Genomic DNA, 23059 nt, shown 5'->3' with positions numbered 1-23059 from the left:
ATGACATTAAATGCCATTGAACTCTGAGAAGGCAATGAACATTGTTACAATAGACATGGCCGTGACCACGAAAAAGCCAGGTCCATGAACCAGTCAATGTTCAAAATGGTGATGTGGAATAAGTCACAAATATAATATACAAAATGAAAATAATATATGTCATATTAATACAACATTTTGGAGCACTGCAATACCTACTGAATCAAATAAACCCTTAAAGCTGCCAACGAAAATGAGTGCACATTTCATGGAACAACCGCTAACAAACAAGAACTTGGCTTGGTCATGTAATTCCTTCCAAAATAAAAATAAAGCATGTCTATAATTTTCCTTCCTAATTGTATCAGCCTTCTTCTCACCCACTTTTCGCTGTGGGTTTTGCTTGATCCCGTAAAGCTGACGGTTAAGGATTCTGTGCTGTGGTTCTGCTTCCAGGCTACTTCTACTGCCAGTTCACAAATGTAATGCTAACAATTACCAGCAATAATTCCATCCATCCATCCATCCATTTTCCAACCCGCTGAATCCGAACACAGGGTCACGGGGGTCTGCTGGAGCCAATCCCAGCCAACACAGGGCACAAGGCAGGGAACCAATCCCGGGCAGGGTGCCAACCCACCGCAGGACACACACAAACACACCCACACACCAAGCACACACTAGGGCCAATTTAGAATCACCAATCCACCTAACCTGCATGTCTTTGGACTGTGGGAGGAAACCGGAGCGCCCGGAGGAAACCCACGCAGACACGGGGAGAACATGCAAACTCCACGCAGGGTGGACCCGGGAAGTGAACCCGGGTCTCCTAACTGCGAGGCAGCAGCGCTACCACTGCGCCACCGTGCCGCCCATCCAGCAATAATTCACCACTGTAAAAATATCAGGGTTGTCCTTTGTTGAATTTTTGTCATTCTTCTGAATATAGAATGAAGATGAAATCAGTATTCACAATAATTTAATAATTCTAATACTGTCCCTAAAATTGTTCATTTGCTCCTACAGATTACAGAAGAACATTGTAAAATCTAGTGGTAAAAAAATCAGTAAAGGCAGGTTTATTAATGCAGGATACTACCAGTAAGCATCTTATGATATCTTTCAAATGATACATTTTTTGAGGCTAAGACTTTAAGTGACGCACAGTTCTGCTTCACAAGAGAATGGTAAAGTGCTATGAAATTATGGGTAAAAGTCTCCAAACATAAATATTAATGTGTGCCGCCTGAACAGGCATATTTAATTACATTTACATAAAAAGTGACATGTAAAATGATTCAATGAAAATACAGGCAATGATGAAATTACATCTTATTAGATTTTTCTTATTACAACATTTACATTGGATTAAGTGTGTTTCAGAATGTTATATTATTGATGTTAACCTTACATTAATATACACTTCTACAAAGCCTTTAACTACTATTCTGTTTTCAAGTAAGACTGGGGTGTTTGTTCATCTATTGTTTTACTACATTAATGATACTTTGAAATGAATATATTGTGAGACCTTTTGAGACCCTCCCCAACAGGGCGATACGCAGAAGTGTGACTCCCGCGTTGGTTGAGGGTTGCTTGTCTGTCGTTGAGGCAAACGCAGATTTTTGGCATCACAGAAACAACTACAAGCTGACCGCTACCATGCACAAAGCGCCGGTCGCCCGATGGCTGACGCAGGGAACATTAGAACTTGGCTACTGACCTGGCCCTGACCCTGCTTGTTTTCTGTACCTGTGTATAGTAGAATGCTACAGTAGATCTCGCTACAATAAATAACCTTGTTCCTGTTTCAAATCAACAAAGCTAACTTTCCTTCTAGCAAAAGCGTATCGAAAAGCGCTGTAACAAGAAGATCACTGATCTCTATCGATCGCTAGGAAGACTGAGGCTTTCAAAATAATAAAAATAACAAAAACTGCATTAATTGTCGGTGTTAATTAATTAATGTGTTAACTCAATAATAACACGTTAACTTGCTCAGGAACTACATTACCTACTCTGTCTTTATATAAGATGATGTCAAATACACAGAAACTATTGCGTAATGATGAGGCATACCAAACAATCCAGACAACCCAAAAGTACATGACATACTACTTACACAAAGACAAAAGCAAAAAAACTAAATCATACAAAAATATAAAAATAACACAGACAATGCACTGTTTTCCAATGTGTACTCACTGGTCAACAAAAAACCAAAACATTTTCTCCCAAGGGTGAAAATACTTAGCATTTTGAGTGCTGAACCCAAAGATGTTTTTACAATCTCTGTATCAGGTAAGGATTTTGAGTGACGTGCAACTTAAATTTGAAAATACCACATTTATAAAAGGATAATAGTCTGTGTGTCTGTCTGTCCAATTGCTATGTCTCTTTAATTCTAATAGATAGCACATTACAAACATTAACTCTACTTTGACAGATCCCACATCAAATGGCATATAACATTGGCATACACTTTGACTAAATCACACCAAATCCAGCTACTCTTTGCCTCTAACTGCTGGCTTCTGGTATAGTGGGCCCCAGTCAAGAAAAAACAGCACATTAACTATAAAAATCTCAAAATTAACCAAAAACTCCCACAAGGAAGAGTATGACCATAAACCACTGCCTTGTGCACAAAATGGCAAAGAACCTTTATAAATTAGGATATATTTAGCAAAAATAGAAAAATACAACAGAATGCTCAAACGAGCTCAATAATGACCACATCCAAAAGCACAACATGTAAGCAAAATTCAAGAACAAGAAAAGCAGTAAATCCAGAAAAAACAGTAAATCAACAAGAAAAATAATACTGTCATTGCTCCAAATACAACTCAGTATTCCTCCACTAGATACCTCCTGTTATCAGCCCTTTATAGTGAGTGGGAGGATCTGGAAGTGATGTCAGAGTGGCCTTGTCTCCTGTGGCTCCACCCACAAAGCACATGGCATATCAGAACTTTTGAAGAGGCAGTACATAAACAAAAACATAACAGGAAATACATGAAATAACAGTTCAATATTCATCATCGACAACAACAACATTTATTTATATAGCACATTTTCATACAAAAAGTAGCTCAAAGTGCTTTACATAATGAAGAAAAGAAAAATAAAAGACAAAATAAGAAATTAAAATAAGACAACATTAGTTAACATAGAAAAGGAGTAAGGTCCGATGGCCAGGGTGGACAGAAAAAACAAAAAAAAACTCCAGAAAGCTGGAGAAAAAAATAAAATCTGTGGGGGTTCCAGGCCACGAGACCACCCAGTCCCCTCTGGGCATTCTACCTAACATAAATGAAATAGTCCTCTTTGTAGTTAGGGTTCTCACGGAGTCACTTGATGCTGATAGTCATACAAACGTCTGGCTTTTAATCCATCCATCATTGTTGGAACATCATGGTGCTTTGGGTAGATGGTGGTGGCGCAATCATAAAACATAAATATACATACAAATGCAGACAAATACACAACACTAAGAATGTTAAAGGGGTTTTAAATTTCCTGTTGTAACTACATCCACATAACCCAAGATTAAGGAATGCTCTGTGCAACTCCTGGGGTTGTCTGTGACCTCTTCTTGATCAGACCACATGTTCCTGCAGTCCTAATTCCCCAACCAGAATTTAAGGGTTTGGAAATCTGCAGTCACCAATCATTTAAATCAAGATGGTGTACATAAGGCAATCCTACTCTCTGCTACCAAACTTTGCCTCAAAAGTCATTCATTCTTGGGATTTTTTTCTTTTCTTAACCACATTGCCACAAGACATTAGCATGAGCTTCTTGAGAGACTGTAATAACATTCCCAACAAGCCATTTATTTTATATATACAGTATATGAAGTCACCATAAACTCAATGCACCTCAGTGATATTTTATTGAGTGTCAAGCCAGGCAGCACTGCATGTCTTGGAATTACAAAATATTCTCCAACTTACTTTCTGTATGCAATTGTAAATTAATTTTCAGGAACAAGAACCTCCTCAGTGTAGTGCAGTTTGCCAGGCCTGATGCCACTGTTATTATACTACTGCTGCTTTTTCATAAGTAAAAAAAAAAAACAGTAACAAACTTATACTAGCACATTTCACTTAGTGTTAAAACTTGTTATGTATATATTTATACTGTATATGTACAATATATTCTATACTGTATCCTTAGATTCAAAGTGTAACACAACACTTACCTGAAATCTATAGAATGTGCCATCATCTTTTAGTGTTAGGACGTGGTCTGAGATTGGAAAGAAGTAGCCATGAGCTGCCATTAGCGTTCCAAGATGCAGGGCTTCCACTAAAAATAAATATTTGTACTTAAATTATTATGTCTCATTGAAAAATAACCATGTTATATTTATTTCATTTTTAAATCTACAGTGCTACCTTTAGCCCACTTTATTCTATGTACCTTAAGAGTTTCTTTTTAATTCTTCAACTCCAGAAGAGCAAGTCTTTCATAATGACTAACTGTCCTACAATACAAGTGACACATTTCTGAGTATTTTGAAAGTGCAATCAGTGATGTTCAACTCCCACATCTAAGCTCTTTTTGTAGCCACATTTTAAACATATTTACAACAATATTGATGTTCAGAAATGTAATGATAACAGACTCCTGAACTCACATGTTAATGAGAAAAAGTCACTCACATGCAACTTTTCAAACACATTACAATCAGATGTTTCATCTTTAAATGCATTTTCTTATAAGAACTGCATTGTGCACTTGGGAGTGACCTTCACACCTTTTATTCACTCAGTACAGCTACATGCTAACAGCCCTGCTACAAGTGCCACATTCTGTAGACTTAAAAATAAATAATCACTTTTAAACATTTTGCAGTATTAAGTGTTAAGATATAATACTTAGGGCAATTTAAAGAAGCTTCGTGTTTATGCATGAGTAGTGCTTGCCTGATTAAAACAGGATTAAAGGCAAAGCTAAGCAAACAAGAAAAAATATAAATATGAAAAGAGCTCTGCACAGACACATGAAAAATGTTTGTCAGAACTAAAGTGAAGTTATTATCAGTAAAAACTGTTTAAAAAACTGTGCAATTTGCTGGATACTTTTAGGGGTTTCTTTATAAAAAGAAAATATAGCTATTGTGAAGTGACACACCTACTTATGGCCATGCCAGCTCTAGATCATGATTAAATCACCAGGCAAATAATGCAAATTGAAAAACAAGGTAAGTGATAAAAAGCACAAAACAGTACCAATTTGTCTCTATTGTTCTTCCATACAGCCATGCTCTTTAGAGGGGACAGGTATATCATGTTGTCTTTCTGCCACAATGCAGTCTTGTCTGTTATCTCCCTCATCCTTATTGCCTGGATAATTAACCTGAACAAACAAAACCTTTTCATGATGATGAGAGTGACCTAATGATGGTGCCAAAGACTCCAGAAAATATTGCAGCTGACAGTAGACACCCATAAGATGCAGCCTTTTAGCTCAATAAATCAGAGAGGTTAACTGCTTAACAGACCAACTGCCACTTCAGTGACTCTCTTTTCCACAGTGCTACACTGCTATGTATTTTAAACAAAGCAAAGCACCAGCATTTTAAACACTTTGTATAATATACCGTATTAACATGGGCCTTAAAAGATTTTAACAATACAGAGCATTTAAATACATACTTTTGATTTAATTTTGAGAAATATCTACACATGCAATGCTAATGTAGATAATAGGGATTTCATCCAAAATGCATTTGCAAATAATTTCAAATATGAACACTCATAAAATTATAGTGGCCAGAGACTTTAATTATGTTTTAAATCCAGACCAGGATAGGTCTTCAACTTCAGTGGTGATAATATCTAATACTGCAAAAACAATCAGACAGTTTATAAAGGATTATAATGTGTCAAACCCATGGAGATTTTTAAATCCAAACTCAAGAGCATATTTCTTCTTCTCATCAGTACATTATAGTTATTCAATTGACTATTTATTTTTAGATAGATTTATCAAATCTTGCAAGTATGACACTATTGTTATCTCTGACTATGCCCATCTGATCATGGTGCTTAAATCAATGTGCCCTAAACACTCATCTCGTAGCTGTCATCTTAACCCCATGTCATTAGTTGATGACAACTGGACAGAATTCACCTTCAAGAAAACTGGTTATTTTTTAGAGGCAAATGCATCCTCAGATGTCTCTGCAGGAATACTCTGGGAAAATATGAAGGTGTTTTTAAGAGAACAGATTATTTCATATCTTTACCACAAAAATAAATTGGAAACTAAACAGGCCTCAGAGTTAATCATAAAAATTACCAGAATAGTTTAAGAATACGCCAGGTCTCCAAATGAGGCACTATATAGGAAAAGACATGCTTTGCAATCAGAATTTAACCTCTTGACTAAAAAATTTAATGGAACAACTCATCTCACAAGCAGGAAGTTCACAATGAAGTAATATAAGTTACTAACACAGTCAGAGATAAAATCATTGACCATAAAAATATAATCCACATATGTAAAGAGTTCTATCAGTCCTCATATTCTACCAAGTTTGAAGAAGATAAGACACAATATAATGAGGTTTTTTTCAAGCATTGCAAATACCAGAGATAGATATTCTCAGTGTAGAGGAATTGGACAAACCTCTGACACTCTCAGAATTACTAGACGCTACAAACTGACTCCATAGTGGGAGACCTGCAGGCCCTGGCAGACATCCTTTGGAATTTTATAAAAATTTCCCAAAAACATAAGCTCCTCTACTATTAGCAACATTTATAAAAGCTACAGAAAACAAAATTCTACCTCAAGCATTTCACCATGCATTAACTACCATCTTTCCACCAAAAATAAGGACATATTACAATGTCCATCATATAGATCAATTTCACTTCTCTAAAAGTACTAGCTAGAAGAATTGTGAAAGTGCTTCCTTCTGAGATACCGTATCACAAGACCAAACCATATTTATTAAAAGCAGTCACTTAGCTCCTAATCTTCGACATTTGTTTAATATATTATACTCCCCCATAAAATCTAACACATCAGAGATCTTATTATACTTTGGACACAGAAAAAGCATCTGATGAGGTTGAATGGGACTACCTGTTTACCACATACCACAAATTTGTGTTTGGCACAAATATATGTGCATGGATAAAAGTACTTTATACCAGTCTTTGTAATAACAACATTATCTGAAACTACTTTAAATTAGAACATGGTACTCAACAAGGATGTCCCCTGTCACTATTTCTTTTTGCAATCGCCATTGAGTCATTGGCCATTCACTTTCGAAATGCATCAGAGATAAACGGGATTACCAGAGAAGGCCTTGAACAGAAAATATCATTATCTGCCGAGGACATGCTACTGAAATTATCAGACCTACAAACTCCCATACCAGTAGTGCTAAATGTATTAGCAGAATTTCAAAAGACATCGGACTTAAAATTAATTTGAATAAAAGTGTGCTTTTTTCAGTGAACAGTATTAGACTGGACACTTTCCCATTTATTTTAGCAGATCAGTCTAAATACCTAGGGTAAATATCACAAGTAAATATAAAGATCTTTTCAACAAAATGTTGCTATTAGTATGGAAATTAAACAAGATGTGAACAGATGGTATACCGTCCACCTCACATTATAAGGGAGAATGAATACTGTCAAGATGAACATCCTTCTCAAGCATCTTTTTCTATTTCGGTTTCTATTTTTATTTCAATGTATCCCCATATACGTTAACAAATATTTTTTTAAGAAATTAGACTCAGTTATAACCTCATTTATTTGGAATTTGAAATATCGATGCATTCAAAGGGCAACTCTACAAAGCCTTAAAACAGAGGGTGGCATGACACTAACTAACTTTCAGTTTTATTATAGGGTGGCAAATATTGAAGCTATAAAGACCTGGAAATTGACATAAATTGATGAATATACACAAGCCTGATCTGCAATAGAAATAAAACTTTTCTGGATTTCTTCATATGCCCTGCTTTGTGCTCCAGTAAATAAAAAATTATTGTCAATAAGCTAATAATCTAATTGTCCATCAGTCACTTAAAATATGGAGCCAAAGCAATAAGCACTTCAAGGAAGAGAAGCTTTATATCTGTTGCACCTCTACATGATAATCACCTTTTTCTACCCTCTCAAACGTACGTAGTATTTAATGCTTGAAAACTGTCCAGGATTAAAATACTTAGAAAATTGTATATAGGTAATATCTTTGCATCTTATGAACAATTGTGCTTCAAATTTAACTTCTCATGAACAAAATTTTTCCACTACTTTCAAATCAGAAACTTTGCTAAAAGTAACTTGCCCAATTTTCCTCACCTCCCATCCATTTGTATTCCACAATAAATATTGATCAGTCTTGAAGACAAAGACAGCATCTCAATAATATACAAAACTATTTTATATTTCCTTGCTTCCAAATATCCAAGGGTATGGTAGGGAAAGTATCTCTCACTTATCATCTCAGAAAAGGAGTGAAAGGCAGCCATGCATAGAATTCACTTTAGCTCCATATGCACAAACCATTCAGTCATTCAACTTATCTTCTTTAAAATTGCCCACAATGTATTCAGGTCAAGATTTAACCTGTGAACATTGCAATCGAGCTCCACCCTCATTGGGCCACATGTTTTGGGAGTGCACCAAATTAATAACATTCTGGACAAAAATCTTTGAATGCTTATCACACAGCCTAGCTGTCATAATCACTCCTAACCCATTAATAATTGTGTTTGGTGGACTCCCGGATGGGCTTAAAGTGGATGAGAAATTGTAATTGCCTTTACCACACTTCTAGCACATGTACTTATTTTGCTCAACTGGAAGAAACCCAGCCCACTTTTTTATAAGTTAGAGGGTAACTGATGTTCTATACTTTTTGAAATTGGAAAAAATACAATTTACACTTAGAGGATATGTTAATTATTTTTTTTTAATATGGTAAGATCTAAAATTTTTGGAGTAAGCATTTATATCAGGGAAAAGGATATTCTTCCTTCTTCTGTATTTTTAATGATTTGCTGTTGCTGTTGGCTCTCTTCTCTTTCGGGCAGGAATTGAATTCTGGTTTGTTAAGTTAAACTTGACTGTATGTAGTGCTATTTTTTTGTTGTAAAACTTAGTGTTCATTGTATGGAATGTTATTCTTTTCAAATAAAATCAATAAAACAATTTAATAAATAATTAAATAAACAGTGTAATAATGTTTTCTAATGTAGAAAATGCCGTTGATTCCTTAAAGACAAAGCTGTTAAACTGTTTTTTTTTTTTTTGATGGATGCAGTCCAGAATGTACAATTCACAATTAGTAAAACATGACTTTTAAAGTAATTGTATTTTTAAGTTACTGATACCAAGTACATTGTAGTGGTGGCTAAAAAAGTTTAATCGCGTATCTTCATGTAGAATGAGAAGAAAAAAGCTTATCCACTATATAATAAAATGCCAAGATCTGAGTGTGGATTGAGCAATCTGATTGGTCAGTTTGACTTTGATGATGTGGTCGAAACAGCAAGTGCGAGCGTGAGACACACAAGGAGGAGTAAAGGTTTATGAGGCACGCTGAGAATGTCACCTTCAAAAACAGCAAGCATAAAACCGGACAGGAGGTTAGAAAGGTGCCTAAAAATAATGTCAGAGTCTGAGAAGCAGGCTTTACAGGAATGCACTTGAGAGAGGGATTGCCGATGAAGAGATGTTCACACATGTGCAAATACAGAGGAAAGGTGCTGAAGGTACACATGGAAGAAGAGATAGGAAATATTTTGTAATTATTCCATCACCTGACTTTGGCAGGTACCATGGGTAGTGACATAATAAAATTCAATGGTGACCAGTGCTGTACAATGGCTAAGGATGTGAAAAACATCCATGGAAAATGAAAAAAAAATCTCACATTACTCATATCACATAATCCACACGTCCTGTATCACAGTTGAATGCTCAAAACATGTAAAACGCATGCTTTTTTGCTAAAATATTGTTAAACAGTCACTTCTGGAATTTTCACCAGACATTCTGAATTTAAGACAGGACTCTTGACTAACGAATTAGAGGGACAGGACATTCTTCAATTCAAAATGGCCTTCAAAAAGCGGGGAGCAGCAGCGACTGGCAAGAGGTGATAGCTCTGTGAACTGTGTCCTTTGTCCTCTTTCTTTCTCCTTACAGAATTTTAGAGTCCTTAGGCCACAGGTTTTCTTTCTCCCTTTGACAGTTTTTTTTCTTTCCAGATCCAAACCTTCTTAAAATAACTTTTGTTCAGGCTGCTTATTAATTTTTTCACAGCAGCACTGGTATGACTTGCTTGTATTTCAAGTCTTTCTCTTCAAACTTTTAATACAAACGTTTTACGATTCCTTTTTTATTGTTGTTAGTTTTGTTTTGTTTTGTGAAATATAGTATTGAAAATGAGTATTCCTGTTTTCTGCATTTCATAGACTTGGTTACTAGGCTTTAGTTTTGAAAGTTTCCTTTTGGCTTTGGTTGCTCAGATCTGTCTGACTAATTACTTGTTATGACTAAAGTTATGCTTTTTATCTTTGAATTAATCCATAATTTTTTGATAGATTTGTTATTATATTTCAGTTCTGTTGTCATCCTCCAAAATTTTGTTTTTGTGAATTTTGTATTAGCTTTGAAGTTAGTATTTTTATAATAGCATCCTTAGTCATATCAGCAGTCACATCAGAGATGGAACATTATTTAAAACAGTATTGCATGGTATTCATTGCCCAAGTTTGTACAACATACTTAAAGCCGTGAATGTTTCTTTGGTAGTAATTTCTGGTATCCAAATTAAGTACCTGTTTTCCAGATGTTGATTTTTCATTTACAATTTGGCTCTGACAAAAGATACGTTTACTTTACTGGTTTGAACCCACACTTTGTGTTTTGAAGTACATTTCATTTCCCGGTTCATTCCATAAGCCATTCCTCTGTACCTCACCCTGTGGGCTCAAAACACCTCTCAGATCATCTACCATATTCCCAGAATCAGTCTAACAACTCTTCTCTTACTCTGGTGCTGTTATTAGAACGTTACAAGCATTTCGATGAGAAAAGGCCATTCACTCCAACAAAGCTCACCAATCCTATCCACGTAATTTTCCAAAAATAACATCAAGGTCACTAAAGTCCTACTTAAAGTTCTACCATAACACTTGGTAATTTCTTCTATGTGTGTATCGTTCTTTGTGTGAAATAAAAAAACATTTTCATGAAATCTATCCTTAACTATGTCTCGTGTTCTTGTTAAACTCATTTTAAAGTAACTGCCTGGATCCACTGTACAGCTTTCCTTTCAGAATTTTAAAAACTTCATTCATGACACCTCCTTATTTCTGTTTGCTTGAACCTGAGTATGTTTGGAGACAGAAAGTCCTCTCCAGGGGCCTCATACATAACACTGTATGTAGAACTCGTACGGACAAAAATGGAAACAGGCGTACACAATATTTTTGTGCGTATGCACTGTTTATATTGAGGCCCCAGGCCTATATGGATTTTCTTACGTTTCTTCCCACATCCCAGAAAGGATTCAAGGTTAGACTTATTGATAGACTGGCATCTCATCAGGTTTTTTTTTTTGCCTTATGTGCCATGTCGCTTGAGTAAGTTCTGGCATCCTGTGACTTAATAATTGCATCAGATTTAGAAAATGTATGTGTGTATGAATTTTATTGTGTAGGCCCCCCATCTCAAAATTTATTATCCATATGGAGTTTGTTTTTTTACTCACTGTGCCTGTGTTTGAATTTTTTCTTATATACTCATTTTTGCTCCAAGATGTTCACGTTAGGTTAATTGACAACTGTAACTTGGCTCAGTATGACTGAGCATTTGGGTCTTCAAAGGTGGTCTGGCTGTTCCAGTTTGCAGCCAGTGTTGCTGAGGTGAACGCTACAAATTGGCAGATGAAGCAGAATCACAGAAATGAAAGGATGATTGCTTGCTTGACTGTGAAATACCTTACAAGATGACCGAGGCTAATACATATTCCATTAAAGAAACACTTGTTGAAAATTGTGTTTCTTATCTTACTTACAATCATTAAAAATGAATGTTTTATTAAAGCTTTTCACAGTTCAAAAACTCTGATTATAATTTTTCCTTGCAAACACTAGATAGCATTTTCTATTGTTAGCATTCAAGATAATCTCCTATGCCTTAACTGCCAAATAAAAACTGGCAGCCTTTCAGAAGCCTGCTGGCTCCTCGGGACACCCCTCTGAAAACTGGCAAGCATTCAACCCCAGGGGCTAAGTATTTGTCATAAATATGCAGCCGGCATGCACTACTCCTAATTGAGCATACTGCTCAAAAGAAAATGGGGAAAAAAAATAATGAAGGTTAGTTAATTGTGCAAGAGAAAAAAAAGTTACATGCAGTTTTAAATCTAATTTCTGGCTCCCCGGCTCAGTCTGAACATATTCAGATTTCAACTTCTGATTATCACCACTATTTTATTGGTTTAATTTATCTCGTGTTCAAACAAAACATAGACACCCCTAGCTTCCATTACCTGAAACCATGACTCCTCATTACTAATGGGGCAGGGCGCCAAGAAATACCCTGAAGTCAACTAGACTTTCTTGTTGTTTTCTTCATCTTATCTGGAGGTCATATTTTCAGCCTGCATTTTGGCACTTCCCCTCAAAGTATATATACGTTCAATCTGTGGTCAGCAATTACTTGACAAAAAGCTGTGAACGGGGGCATCCGTGCTAACCAAGGTGCCAAGCTCAAATGTTATATATGTCAAAAACAGTTAACTTAGTATATAAAAATAGACAGGGGAAGGATGATTAAAGGGAAAACTGAAAATTGCTAACAAATGGATTTAAATCAACCCCTATCTTCTCCACTGTACCTGTCAAAATAGGTTCAGTACTATACAAAAACATCATGTCTCAAGCATCACATTTCTTTTTATGTCAGTCGCTTTATCTAGGGTTTTTCTGCTGGACCACAATATAGGACACACCTACCTTCTTTATTTTTTTTAGCTACAGCTGAGTCCCTAAATTGCCAGCTGGCAAAAGGGAAAGTCGTAGCCAACATTGGCAGGGAAGCTGGACTGGTAGAAATGCACTTATTTGGGACATTGCAGTGAAGGGTGATGTCGAAAATCATAGAAACTGTTGTCAAAAATCGAAGTACTAACCCATGGATGTAGCCAAAAGGTGAACAGCCACAAGTTGGTTACTAAAAGACGTTCCATCACAAAACTTGAACACGAAATCGACAATGAAGTTGAAAGGTGCCACATGAGAGGTTGGGCATCAAATTAAAAGAAGTGGGAGTTCAAGGGTTTGGTGTATAGATGGGTGCAGAATTGGCTCAGACACGGCAAGCAGAAGATGACGGTGTGAGAAGCCTTATCAGAATTGGCTGGTAAATATCTATATACCAGCAGTGCCACTTCTATTAGATCCCCAAAGGTGTTCTAGTTGTAGGTGGTATGGAACTGTATATGCATACTTACAATATGACAATCAAGAAATCACAAAAATAGATGATTGAAATAAAATAGTACATGATAGGAAAATTTAACCGTGATTTATGTCCTAAAGTGGGAAAATGTTCATTGTCCAATGTGATCAGTTATTCCATTTTCTTTCCCACTAATGCAATGCATGGGTATAGTAGGGCAAAATCTCAAGTCATGATGCCGGGCCATCACATGACATGCTCACTTACACACCAAATGTCAGATACAGTGGGCCAAATCACACAAGTAACATATCTGTGGAAAGTGGGAGGAAAACTGCAGTTACTTAATCAAATTAATAACAAGGGTAAGGAGGTAAAACGAATCTGTCCACACTTGTCCAATAAAATTCTCTGATCTGTAGGTTTGAATTACGTCTGCTCATCTTCTAGCTACAGCTTACTACTGTACTTCTATTAGTTCCCAAGGTCAATCATAAAATTCTATGAACACATAACAGTTTGCAAGCCATTTTTTTATGGAAAGGAGCAGCACCTGATGACTAATTCATCAGCCCAGTAGCTAAATAATGACATGGCAGATGGCACAAAAAGATTAATGCTGCACCTATCTGGAGCATAATTGCTCATTACGCTTCAGGGGAAAGACTTCAGATCTTTGTCCTTCTGCTAAAAAAAGTTCATTAACACTTTGACCAGGAGTCACTTTTCAGTGTTTTAAATCCTTTATTATTATTGGTGTTATTGTTAAAGTGCAAGCCTTTAGTTCTGGTCCAGACATTCCTGCATATTGCATTCAAGTGCGCGGCATAGTGCAGTTTATTTTCAGGGGTGGTGACTTTCAAGGTGCTGTTATTTTAAATATAATGCAAGAATCAAAGAAACTAAATCATAAAAATGTGATAGTTAGAGCATGCATTTAAAAAAGTAAAATAAATATACTCAATATTGCAACATAACATAATGTGGTTAAACCTGTTGAATCCAGTTCTGCATTGCAGGGGCTAATATGGAGCACCAATCCAAGCAGGTCTGCTTATGCCATCGACATGGGGTCGATTCAGAATCACTAGTTAACCAAGTGGTAACATGCTATACAGTATGTTGATTAGCACATGCAAGTGTGAATTTCACTCTACTCTGTGCATGTGACAAAAGTGACCCAACCTAACAAACACATCTTTGGGGATATGGGAGGCAAACGGGCAAAAAGTCCATTGGGAGAAACATGCAGACTCCATAACCACCATAATTCTCATGATGCAAAATCTTTAAGCATCAGCTTTAACCACTGTTAATATTACATATGGACAAAGTCCTGGAAAAAACAGATCCACTCATTCATTTTCTGGTCAAAGTCATGCAGTGACTCAAGTCTATGCTGATACCATCATGAAAAATGTACGTACCAAATCAGAACACACTGACAGAGATTCACACACACAGTTTACAGTTGTCAAATGATCAGTCATAACAATGAATTATACAAAGAAACCCACAAAAAATATGGGGACTATTTACAGGCCAAAGGTAGCTGGGCAGGAAATCTGCCTACAGTGATTCACACAGCATTTAGACCCCTTCACTTTCTGCACATTTTATTGTGTTGTGGATTTCATTTCCAAAGGAAAAATGTGCCATTTTTCCCCCATCAATCTACACTCAATAACACATAATGACAACGTGAAAACAGGTTTTTAGAATGGTTCGGAAATTTATTAAAAATCAAATCCTGAAAAACTCTCATTCATATGAGTATTTAGACTCTTCGCAATGGCACTCCAAATTGTAGTCAGGCCATCATATTTCTTTAATTATCCTTGAATGTGTATAGAACTTGATTGACCACCAATGGCAAAATGAATTGATTGGACATTGTTTAGAAAGACACACACCTGTGTATATACAGTACAGTAAGGTCCTACAATTGATACGAAATGGCAGGAAAAAGAAACAACAGTTCAAATAACTCTCTGTAGACCTCCACAATCAGAGTTGTCGTAAATCACAGATCAAGGAAATACAATCATTTCTAAAGCTTTCTGTGTTCTCTGGAGCCCAGCGCCCTCAAGAATTATGAAATGGAAGAAGTTTAAGTCCACTAGGACTCTTCATAGAGTTGGCTACTCCGGTCCGAGGGGTGAGCAAGAACCCTATGGACACTCTAACAGAGCTTCAGAAGTCCTCTACTAAGATGGGAGAACCTGTCGGAAGAACAACCATCTCTGCAGCACTCCATTAGTCAGGCATTTATGATAGAATAGCGAGACGGAAGCCAATCTTCAATTAATAAAGGCATATGGCAGCCTGCTTAGACTCTGAGAGCATGAGGAAAAAAATGTCTGGTCTGATAAAAAAAAAAACGAACTCTTTGGGCAGAACTCTTAGGACTATATCTGGTGAAGGTCAGGCACTGCTTTTCACCTCCTTATAGTAAATCCTGGTACAGGCAGCATTATGGTATGGACGTGCTTCTCAGCAGCAGGGGCAGGAAGACTGGTCAGAATTGAGGATGCAGCCAAATACAGAGAGGTGTTTAAAGAAAACCTGCTCCAGAGTGCACACCACCTCAGACTGTGGCGACATCTCCCCTTCTCAGCACAACAGTAACCTAAAGCTTGCAACCAGGACAACGCTGGAGTGGCTTTCAGACAAGTCTCTGATTGTCCATGAGTGGCCCATTCAAAATCCACACATCTGTGGAGAGACCTGAAGATGGCAGATTACAGATGCTTCCCATGCAATCTAACTGAGTTTGAGCATGAAGAGATCTGCCAGGAAGAATAAGATAAACTGCTCGATTCCAGATGTATAAAGCTTGTAGAGACTTAAACAAGAAGACTCAAAGCTGCAGTATCTGCCAAAGGGGCCTCTACAAAATATTGAATTAAGGGTCCAAATGTCTTATATAAATGTGAGATTTCAGTTTTTGATTAAAAAAAAATTACCATCCTTCCTTCAAACATGTTTTCACTTTGTCATTATGGGTTTACTGAGTGTAGGCTGACAGGCAAAAATGCAGTTTTATCCATTGAAAATAAAATGTAGAGCACAATAAAGTGTACAGAAAGTGAAGAGGTCTAAAACGTTCAGAACCCACTGTACTACCACTACAGAACACCTAATTATTTCTTGTTTTTTTCATGAGAACACTGAATACTTTTGCTGTATAGCCATTAACGTGTCTAACCCATTTTTATAAATACATTTTGTATACTAGGGTGACGTGTTATAGTTCCTTTTAGACAGGCCACGTGGCAAAGTAGTTAATGCATTTGACTTTAAACCACAAAGGTGCCGGTTCAGTTCCTGCCTCTTATGTGCTGTGTGACCCTAAACAATCCACTTAACCTGCTTGTGCTCAAACCATAAAAAGATTTTAAAATGCTGTAAACAGCCGTATCCTGATGTTGTCAGTAAAGTATACAATAACAATTACCTTCTTGCTTGTGTTGTTTTTACAGTTGTCATTTAATGCATGAATTTCCAGTTAAAATAAAAGTTGTCATATAGGGTGATCATTAAAAAAACCACAATCTGACATGTTTTCCAGCTTATAGCATTTAATGCATGTTAGCTATGCTTTTCCTTTCCTTAATGGGTTCATTAATTCCAGCACAATGAGCATTACAATAAATAATTAAAGGTCATGTTGTAAGCCTAGTAAATAAATAGTGCATCACAGATACTAAGCAGCTTTTTATGTTTAATTCAGTCCACACATTAACTTGAACTTATACTGTATTTAAAATTTAATACACTTTGGTATGCACATCAACTAACAATTTAATAAAGCTATCCATTATGTGAACTGTACTTATATTTCGTTTTAAGTGTATGAGGTTTTTTTAAATGTTTCAAGTGGATTTTTTCTTTGATTTCTTCATCTTTAATGGAATCGCAGCTTTGTAAAATTAAATGAGTTCACTTGCTAGCATCGGCAGAAGGATTTACCTACTGCCCTTAACCAAATGCCCATCCCATGACAGAGGAATTGTGCCCTGGCAGGAGGACTTCTGGTTCACAGTGGCCTGAACATGAACATCTTTTCTGTTGCAAATCATGTGGACTGTCACGTTGCTCTGTCAAGATGAGAAATGTGTTAGAAATTCACTGAAGCTTGACATCTAGTATATTAAAAATCATGGCGTCCTAGAAATGTACTTCTTTTTAAAATCCAGAAAAAGCATAATGTTCTAAATTTGAATATTTCTGAAGTCTTAAGTGAATTTTTGCAATTATTTTTCAGTTCTGTTTGCATATAATGTGAAATGCTCCTACTGGGATAGCCTTGTTTCAATCTCAGCATTTGTTATTAAATCCTAAACCCATATGTGAACTTTAATGAAACTGACTGGAAACACTGTAAAATTGGATACTTTTCTTGTGTTTTATAAATACATTTAGTCTTTCATTTCCTCCTGGGCAGTGAAGTAAATAACATTGATCTCCTTTTTCCATCCCCAAAGGTCTGTATTATGATCAGTGGCCTCTATGCCATCCAGTGACACTGTTTCATCATATCTATAGCAAACAGCTGGATGAAAACTAAACTGACACATTATTAATCAATTTCTATTACTAGATTGTACACACTCTTTTCTGCTTGGCTCTGCAGTTGTGCTCTGCAAAGTACTGGCACACCATCCACCATGTGTCTGCTTCTTGCCTTACACCCAGTGCTGCTGCAATGATCAATGGCTCCCTGTAATCCTAACCTGAGCAGATTACATTTTCACCTCAGCACATTGCAGGATTAAATGTACTGTAAGAGCCAAGAAGGATGGATGGGCATCTTGACAGGGATGGAGGGTGGTATCTTATCTTATCTCATCTCAACCCTTATCCCAGTTGGGATGGTAAAACTCTGGATGGACTAGTGGACGCTGGAGGCCAGGAGCAGTTTGTCCCCCACTGTAATTGGTGGCAGTGTCTCTCTCAAGCCATTCCAGGACTACATGGGAATTGGAGTAGAAAAATCCCAGTCTTGTTGAGGCCCTTGGATGCCGCTGGTTTCCACATGACCTGGAAGTGCTCCGAACAGGCTGTGCCATGGTACTGGTTCCTTTTTTGAACGACCGCATGACACTGGAAAAAGTCCGGGTCCTGCTTTAAAGAAGCCAGCTGCCTTCCATCTTTGACTGCCCAAGGTGACATTCAACAGGAGAAGTGGAAGGAGAGAAAGAGCATTAATTTTCATTTTCTTTGTAATTGTGGTCTTGATGGTTGTGCATTTGGCATTCTGGTGCAACAGAGATCTTTTATTTGAACCTGGGACTGTGTTTGGTGACGTTGTGTCAGAGGTTTGGGGCTCAGTAGCCCTCGCTTGTGATTACAGTATATAAATATAATGTCTGTTCAGTTCTTTTCACTTGATTGCACACTACACACATGCTTAACCACTTCCTTACTACCTGTCATCAGACATCCGGAGCAGGCAACCCTAGCAGACAATGTCTTTGTGAACAAAATGTAATTCTTCTGTGAAATATGGCAGCTTTTTTTTTTTTTGCAGTTTCAGAAATAAGCCTTCATAGTAATAAAGTAATAAATATGTTTTCTTTTAAGAAATGTAGGCATTTTTACAAAATACAGTGGTGTGAAAAACTATTTGCCCCCTTCCTGATTTCTTATTCTTTTGCATGTTTGTCACACAAAATGTTTCTGATCATCAAACACATTTAACCATTAGTCAAATATAACACAAGTAAACACAAAATGCAGTTTTTAAATGATGGTGTTTATTATTTAGGGAGAAAAAAAATCCAAACCTACATGGCCCTGTGTGAAAAAGTAATTGCCCCCTTGTTAAAAAATAACCTAACTGTGGTGTATCACACCTGAGTTCAATTTCCGTAGCCACCCCCAGGCCTGATTACTGCCACACCTGTTTCAATCAAGAAATCACTTAAATAGGAGCTGCCTGACACAGAGAAGTAGACCAAAAGCACCTCAAAAGCTAGACATCATGCCAAGATCCAAAGAAATTCAGGAACAAATGAGAACAGAAGTAATTGAGATCTATCAGTCTGGTAAAGGTTATAAAGCCATTTCTAAAGCTTTGGGACTCCAGCGAACCACAGTGAGAGCCATTATCCACAAATGGCAAAAACATGGAACAGTGGTGAACCTTCCCAGGAGTGGCCGGCCGACCAAAATTACCCCAAGAGCGCAGAGACGACTCATCCGAGAGGTCACAAAAGACCCCAGGACAACGTCTAAAGAACTGCAGGCCTCACTTGCCTCAATTAAGGTCAGTGTTCACGACTCCACCATAAGAAAGAGACTGGGCAAAAACGGCCTGCATGGCAGATTTCCAAGACGCAAACCACTGTTAAGCAAAAAGAACATTAGGGCTCGTCTCAATTTTGCTAAGAAACATCTCAATGATTGCCAAGACTTTTGGGAAAATACCTTGTGGACTGATGAGTCAAAAGTTGAACTTTTTGGAAGGCAAATGTCCCGTTACATCTGGCGTAAAAGGAACATAGCATTTCAGAAAAAGAACATCATACCAACAGTAAAATATGGTGGTGGTAGTGTGATGGTCTGGGGTTGTTTTGCTGCTTCAGGACCTGGAAGGCTTGCTGTGATAGATGGAACCATGAATTCTACTTTCTACCAAAAAATCCTGAAGGAGAATGTCCGGCCATCTGTTCGTCAACTCAAGCTGAAGCGATCTTGGGTGCTGCAACAGGACAATGACCCAAAACACACCAGCAAATCCACCTCTGAATGGCTGAAGAAAAACAAAATGAAGACTTTGGAGTGGCCTAGTCAAAGTCCTGACCTGAATCCAATTGAGATGCTATGGCATGACCTTAAAAAGGCGGTTCATGCTAGAAAACCCTCAAATAAAGCTGAATTACAACAATTTTGCAAAGATGAGTGGGCCAAAATTCCTTCAGAGCGCTGTAAAAGACTCATTGCAAGTTATCGCAAAGGCTTGATTGCAGTTATTGCTGCTAAGGGTGGCCCAACCAGTTATTAGGTTCAGGGGGCAATTACTTTTTCACACAGGGCCATGTAGGTTTGGATTTTTTTTTCTCCCTAAATAATAAAAACCACCATTTACAAACTGCATTTTGTGTTTACTTGTGTTATATTTGACTAATGGTTAAATGTGTTTGATGATCAGAAACATTTTGTGTGACAAACATGCAAAAGAATAAGAAATCAGGAAGGGGGCAAATAGTTTTTCACACCACTGTATGTATTGCAATAGATTACATGTTAATCTAACTACATAATGCAAATTACTTTTAACATGGTGCCCCCAATACTGTTGTTGAGATATCTTGAATACAGCATGCTGTAGACATTTTTGAAATTTCAAAATGTACTATTGAGAAGTATTGGCAAATTTGCAAACACCTCCATCTTAAATCAGAGAAGCATTCTGTGTGACTTCATCTACAAATTAGTTTACTGCTTTAGTTTTACCTTGAGACTGGTTACTTCAACTAGTATATTTTTTGACAGCCATTCCTGATAGTGAAACACCTGCAAAACATCAGATGTAGGCAATTGTGGATGACCAATTACTATCATAAAAGGAAGGTACGATATTACATGCGTATGTTGGACTTATTTACTCAGTTCACTAATAATGATATAATTTATTTTTTCAATATGGTAGTTTTATTCAATATGGTATTGTTTATTTATTCATCACCGTATAAGGTACAGTAGGTACCATCTATATGTTTGTATATGTTTGATGTTAACAGTCTGGCTTCTACCTCCATTCTGTCCTGCGCCTGTCTCTAAAGATTTGCGGCATCTTATGTGAACCTCAGCCATGTCAGCTCACTTCACCTGCTCCTTGAAATCAAAGCAGGTAAGTGAAATGGTGTTCATTTCAATATTAGAACATTAGACATTAGAACAGGCCATTCAGTCCAACAAAGCTCACCAGTCCTATGTACTTAACTGTTCTAAAAAACACCAAGTCAAATTTTAAAAATCCTTAAAGTCCTACTGTCTACGACACTACTTGGTAGCTTATTCCGTGTGTCTATAGTTCTCTATGTAAAGAAAAACTTCCTAATGTTTGTGCAAAATTTACCCTTAACAAGTTTCCAACTGTGTCCCAGTGTTCTTGTTAAACTCATTTTAAAGTCACAGTTTCGATCCACTGTACTAATTCCTTTCATAATTTAAACACTTCAATCATGTCTCCTGTTAATTTCCTTTTGCTTAAACTGAGAAGACTTCTTCTTCTTCTTTCAGCTGCTCCTGTTAGGGGTTGCCACAGCGGATCATGTTGTTCCATATCTTTATGTCCTCTACATCTTGCTCTGTCACAACCGTCACCTGCATGTCCTCTCTCACCACATCCATCATCCTTCTCTTAGGCCTTCCTCTTTGCCTGGCAGCTCTATCCTTAGCATCCTTCTCCCAATATATCCAGCATCTCTCCTCTGCACATGTCCAAACCAACGCAATCTCGCCTCTCTGACTTTGTCTCCCAACCATCCAACTTGAGCTGACCCTCTAATGAACTCATTTCTAATCCTGTCCATCCTTGTCACACCCAATGGAAATCTTAGCATCTTTAACTCTGCCACCTCCAGTTCTGTTTCCTGTTTTCTGGTCACTGCCACCGTATCCAACACATATTGGGATTAATAAAGTATCTATCTATCTATCTATCTATCTATCTATCTATCTATCTATCTATCTATCTATCTATCTATCTATCTATCTATCTATCTATCTATCTATCTATCTATCTATCTATCTATCTATCTATAACATTAGCTGGTCTCACCACCTTCTTGTAGACATTTCTTTTCACTCTTGCTGATACGCATCTGTCACAAATTACTCCTGACACTTTTCTCCACCCATTCCACCCTGCCTGCACAGACTCAGCTCTTTTAATCTTTCCTCATAATACATCCTCTGTAGCCCTGGAAATAGCCTAGATGCTCTTCTCCGTACCTTTTCCTGCACTTCTATGTCATTTTTGTAGCCTGTAGACCAAAACTGCACTCAGTACTCCAGGTGAAGTCTCACCAGTGCATTATAAAGCTTGAGCATAACCTCCTTGGACTTGTACTCTACACGTTAGGGCGCTATATATCCTGACATTGTGTTAGCCTTCTTAATGGCTTCTCAACACTGTCTGTCAGTTAATAGTGTTGAGTCCACTACAACTCCTCACTCCTTCTCATAAGATGTAATTTCAATTTTCAGACCTCCCATTGTGTATTCAAACCTAACATTTTTACTTCCAAAACTCAAAGTGCATTTAGTACTGAAACCAGAAAGCAATTCTTTGCTCAAACAGTTGATCTGAAACAAACTACTGAGTCGTGTAGTTGATGCCAAAATCTTGACAATCTTTAAGATGTAACCGGGTGAGGTGCTGGGACAGCTTAGCTTTCAGCTAAACAATGATGGACTGAATTGTCTCCACTCATTTGTCAAATTTCTTATGTTCTCGTGAGGAATGTCATCTTACTTGTTTTTATTTAGTATTTACAAAAACTTAATTAATTGATAAATTCACAAAGTAACCTCAACAATAATATATAATAAGAATATAAGAATAAATTTGACAAGAGCAGGCCATTTAGCCTAGCATAGCCTCATCAAATGAC

At 37.1% G+C, this 23059-nt stretch overlaps 1 protein-coding gene across 7 annotated transcripts in view; it reads right to left on the bottom strand.

Annotated features, from left to right (window-relative positions):
- LOC114665927 (regulator of G-protein signaling 7) overlaps positions 1-23059 on the bottom strand; it is a 541984-nt gene that overhangs the window by 175447 nt on the left and 343478 nt on the right. For all 7 annotated transcript variants that reach the window (XM_051919312.1, XM_051919311.1, XM_028820591.2 and 4 more), the window contains exon 5: positions 4184-4290. In XM_051919312.1, coding sequence (XP_051775272.1) covers positions 4184-4290 — 107 coding nt within the window. The remainder of the gene's footprint in view (positions 1-4183; positions 4291-23059) is intronic.

This window comes from Erpetoichthys calabaricus, chromosome 15 (assembly GCF_900747795.2).
Source record: "Erpetoichthys calabaricus chromosome 15, fErpCal1.3, whole genome shotgun sequence".
NCBI classification, from domain to species: Eukaryota; Metazoa; Chordata; class Cladistia; order Polypteriformes; family Polypteridae; genus Erpetoichthys; species Erpetoichthys calabaricus.
The sequence above is the reverse complement of the archived record's forward strand: the minus strand, read 5'-3'. Positions and strand labels throughout refer to the sequence as shown.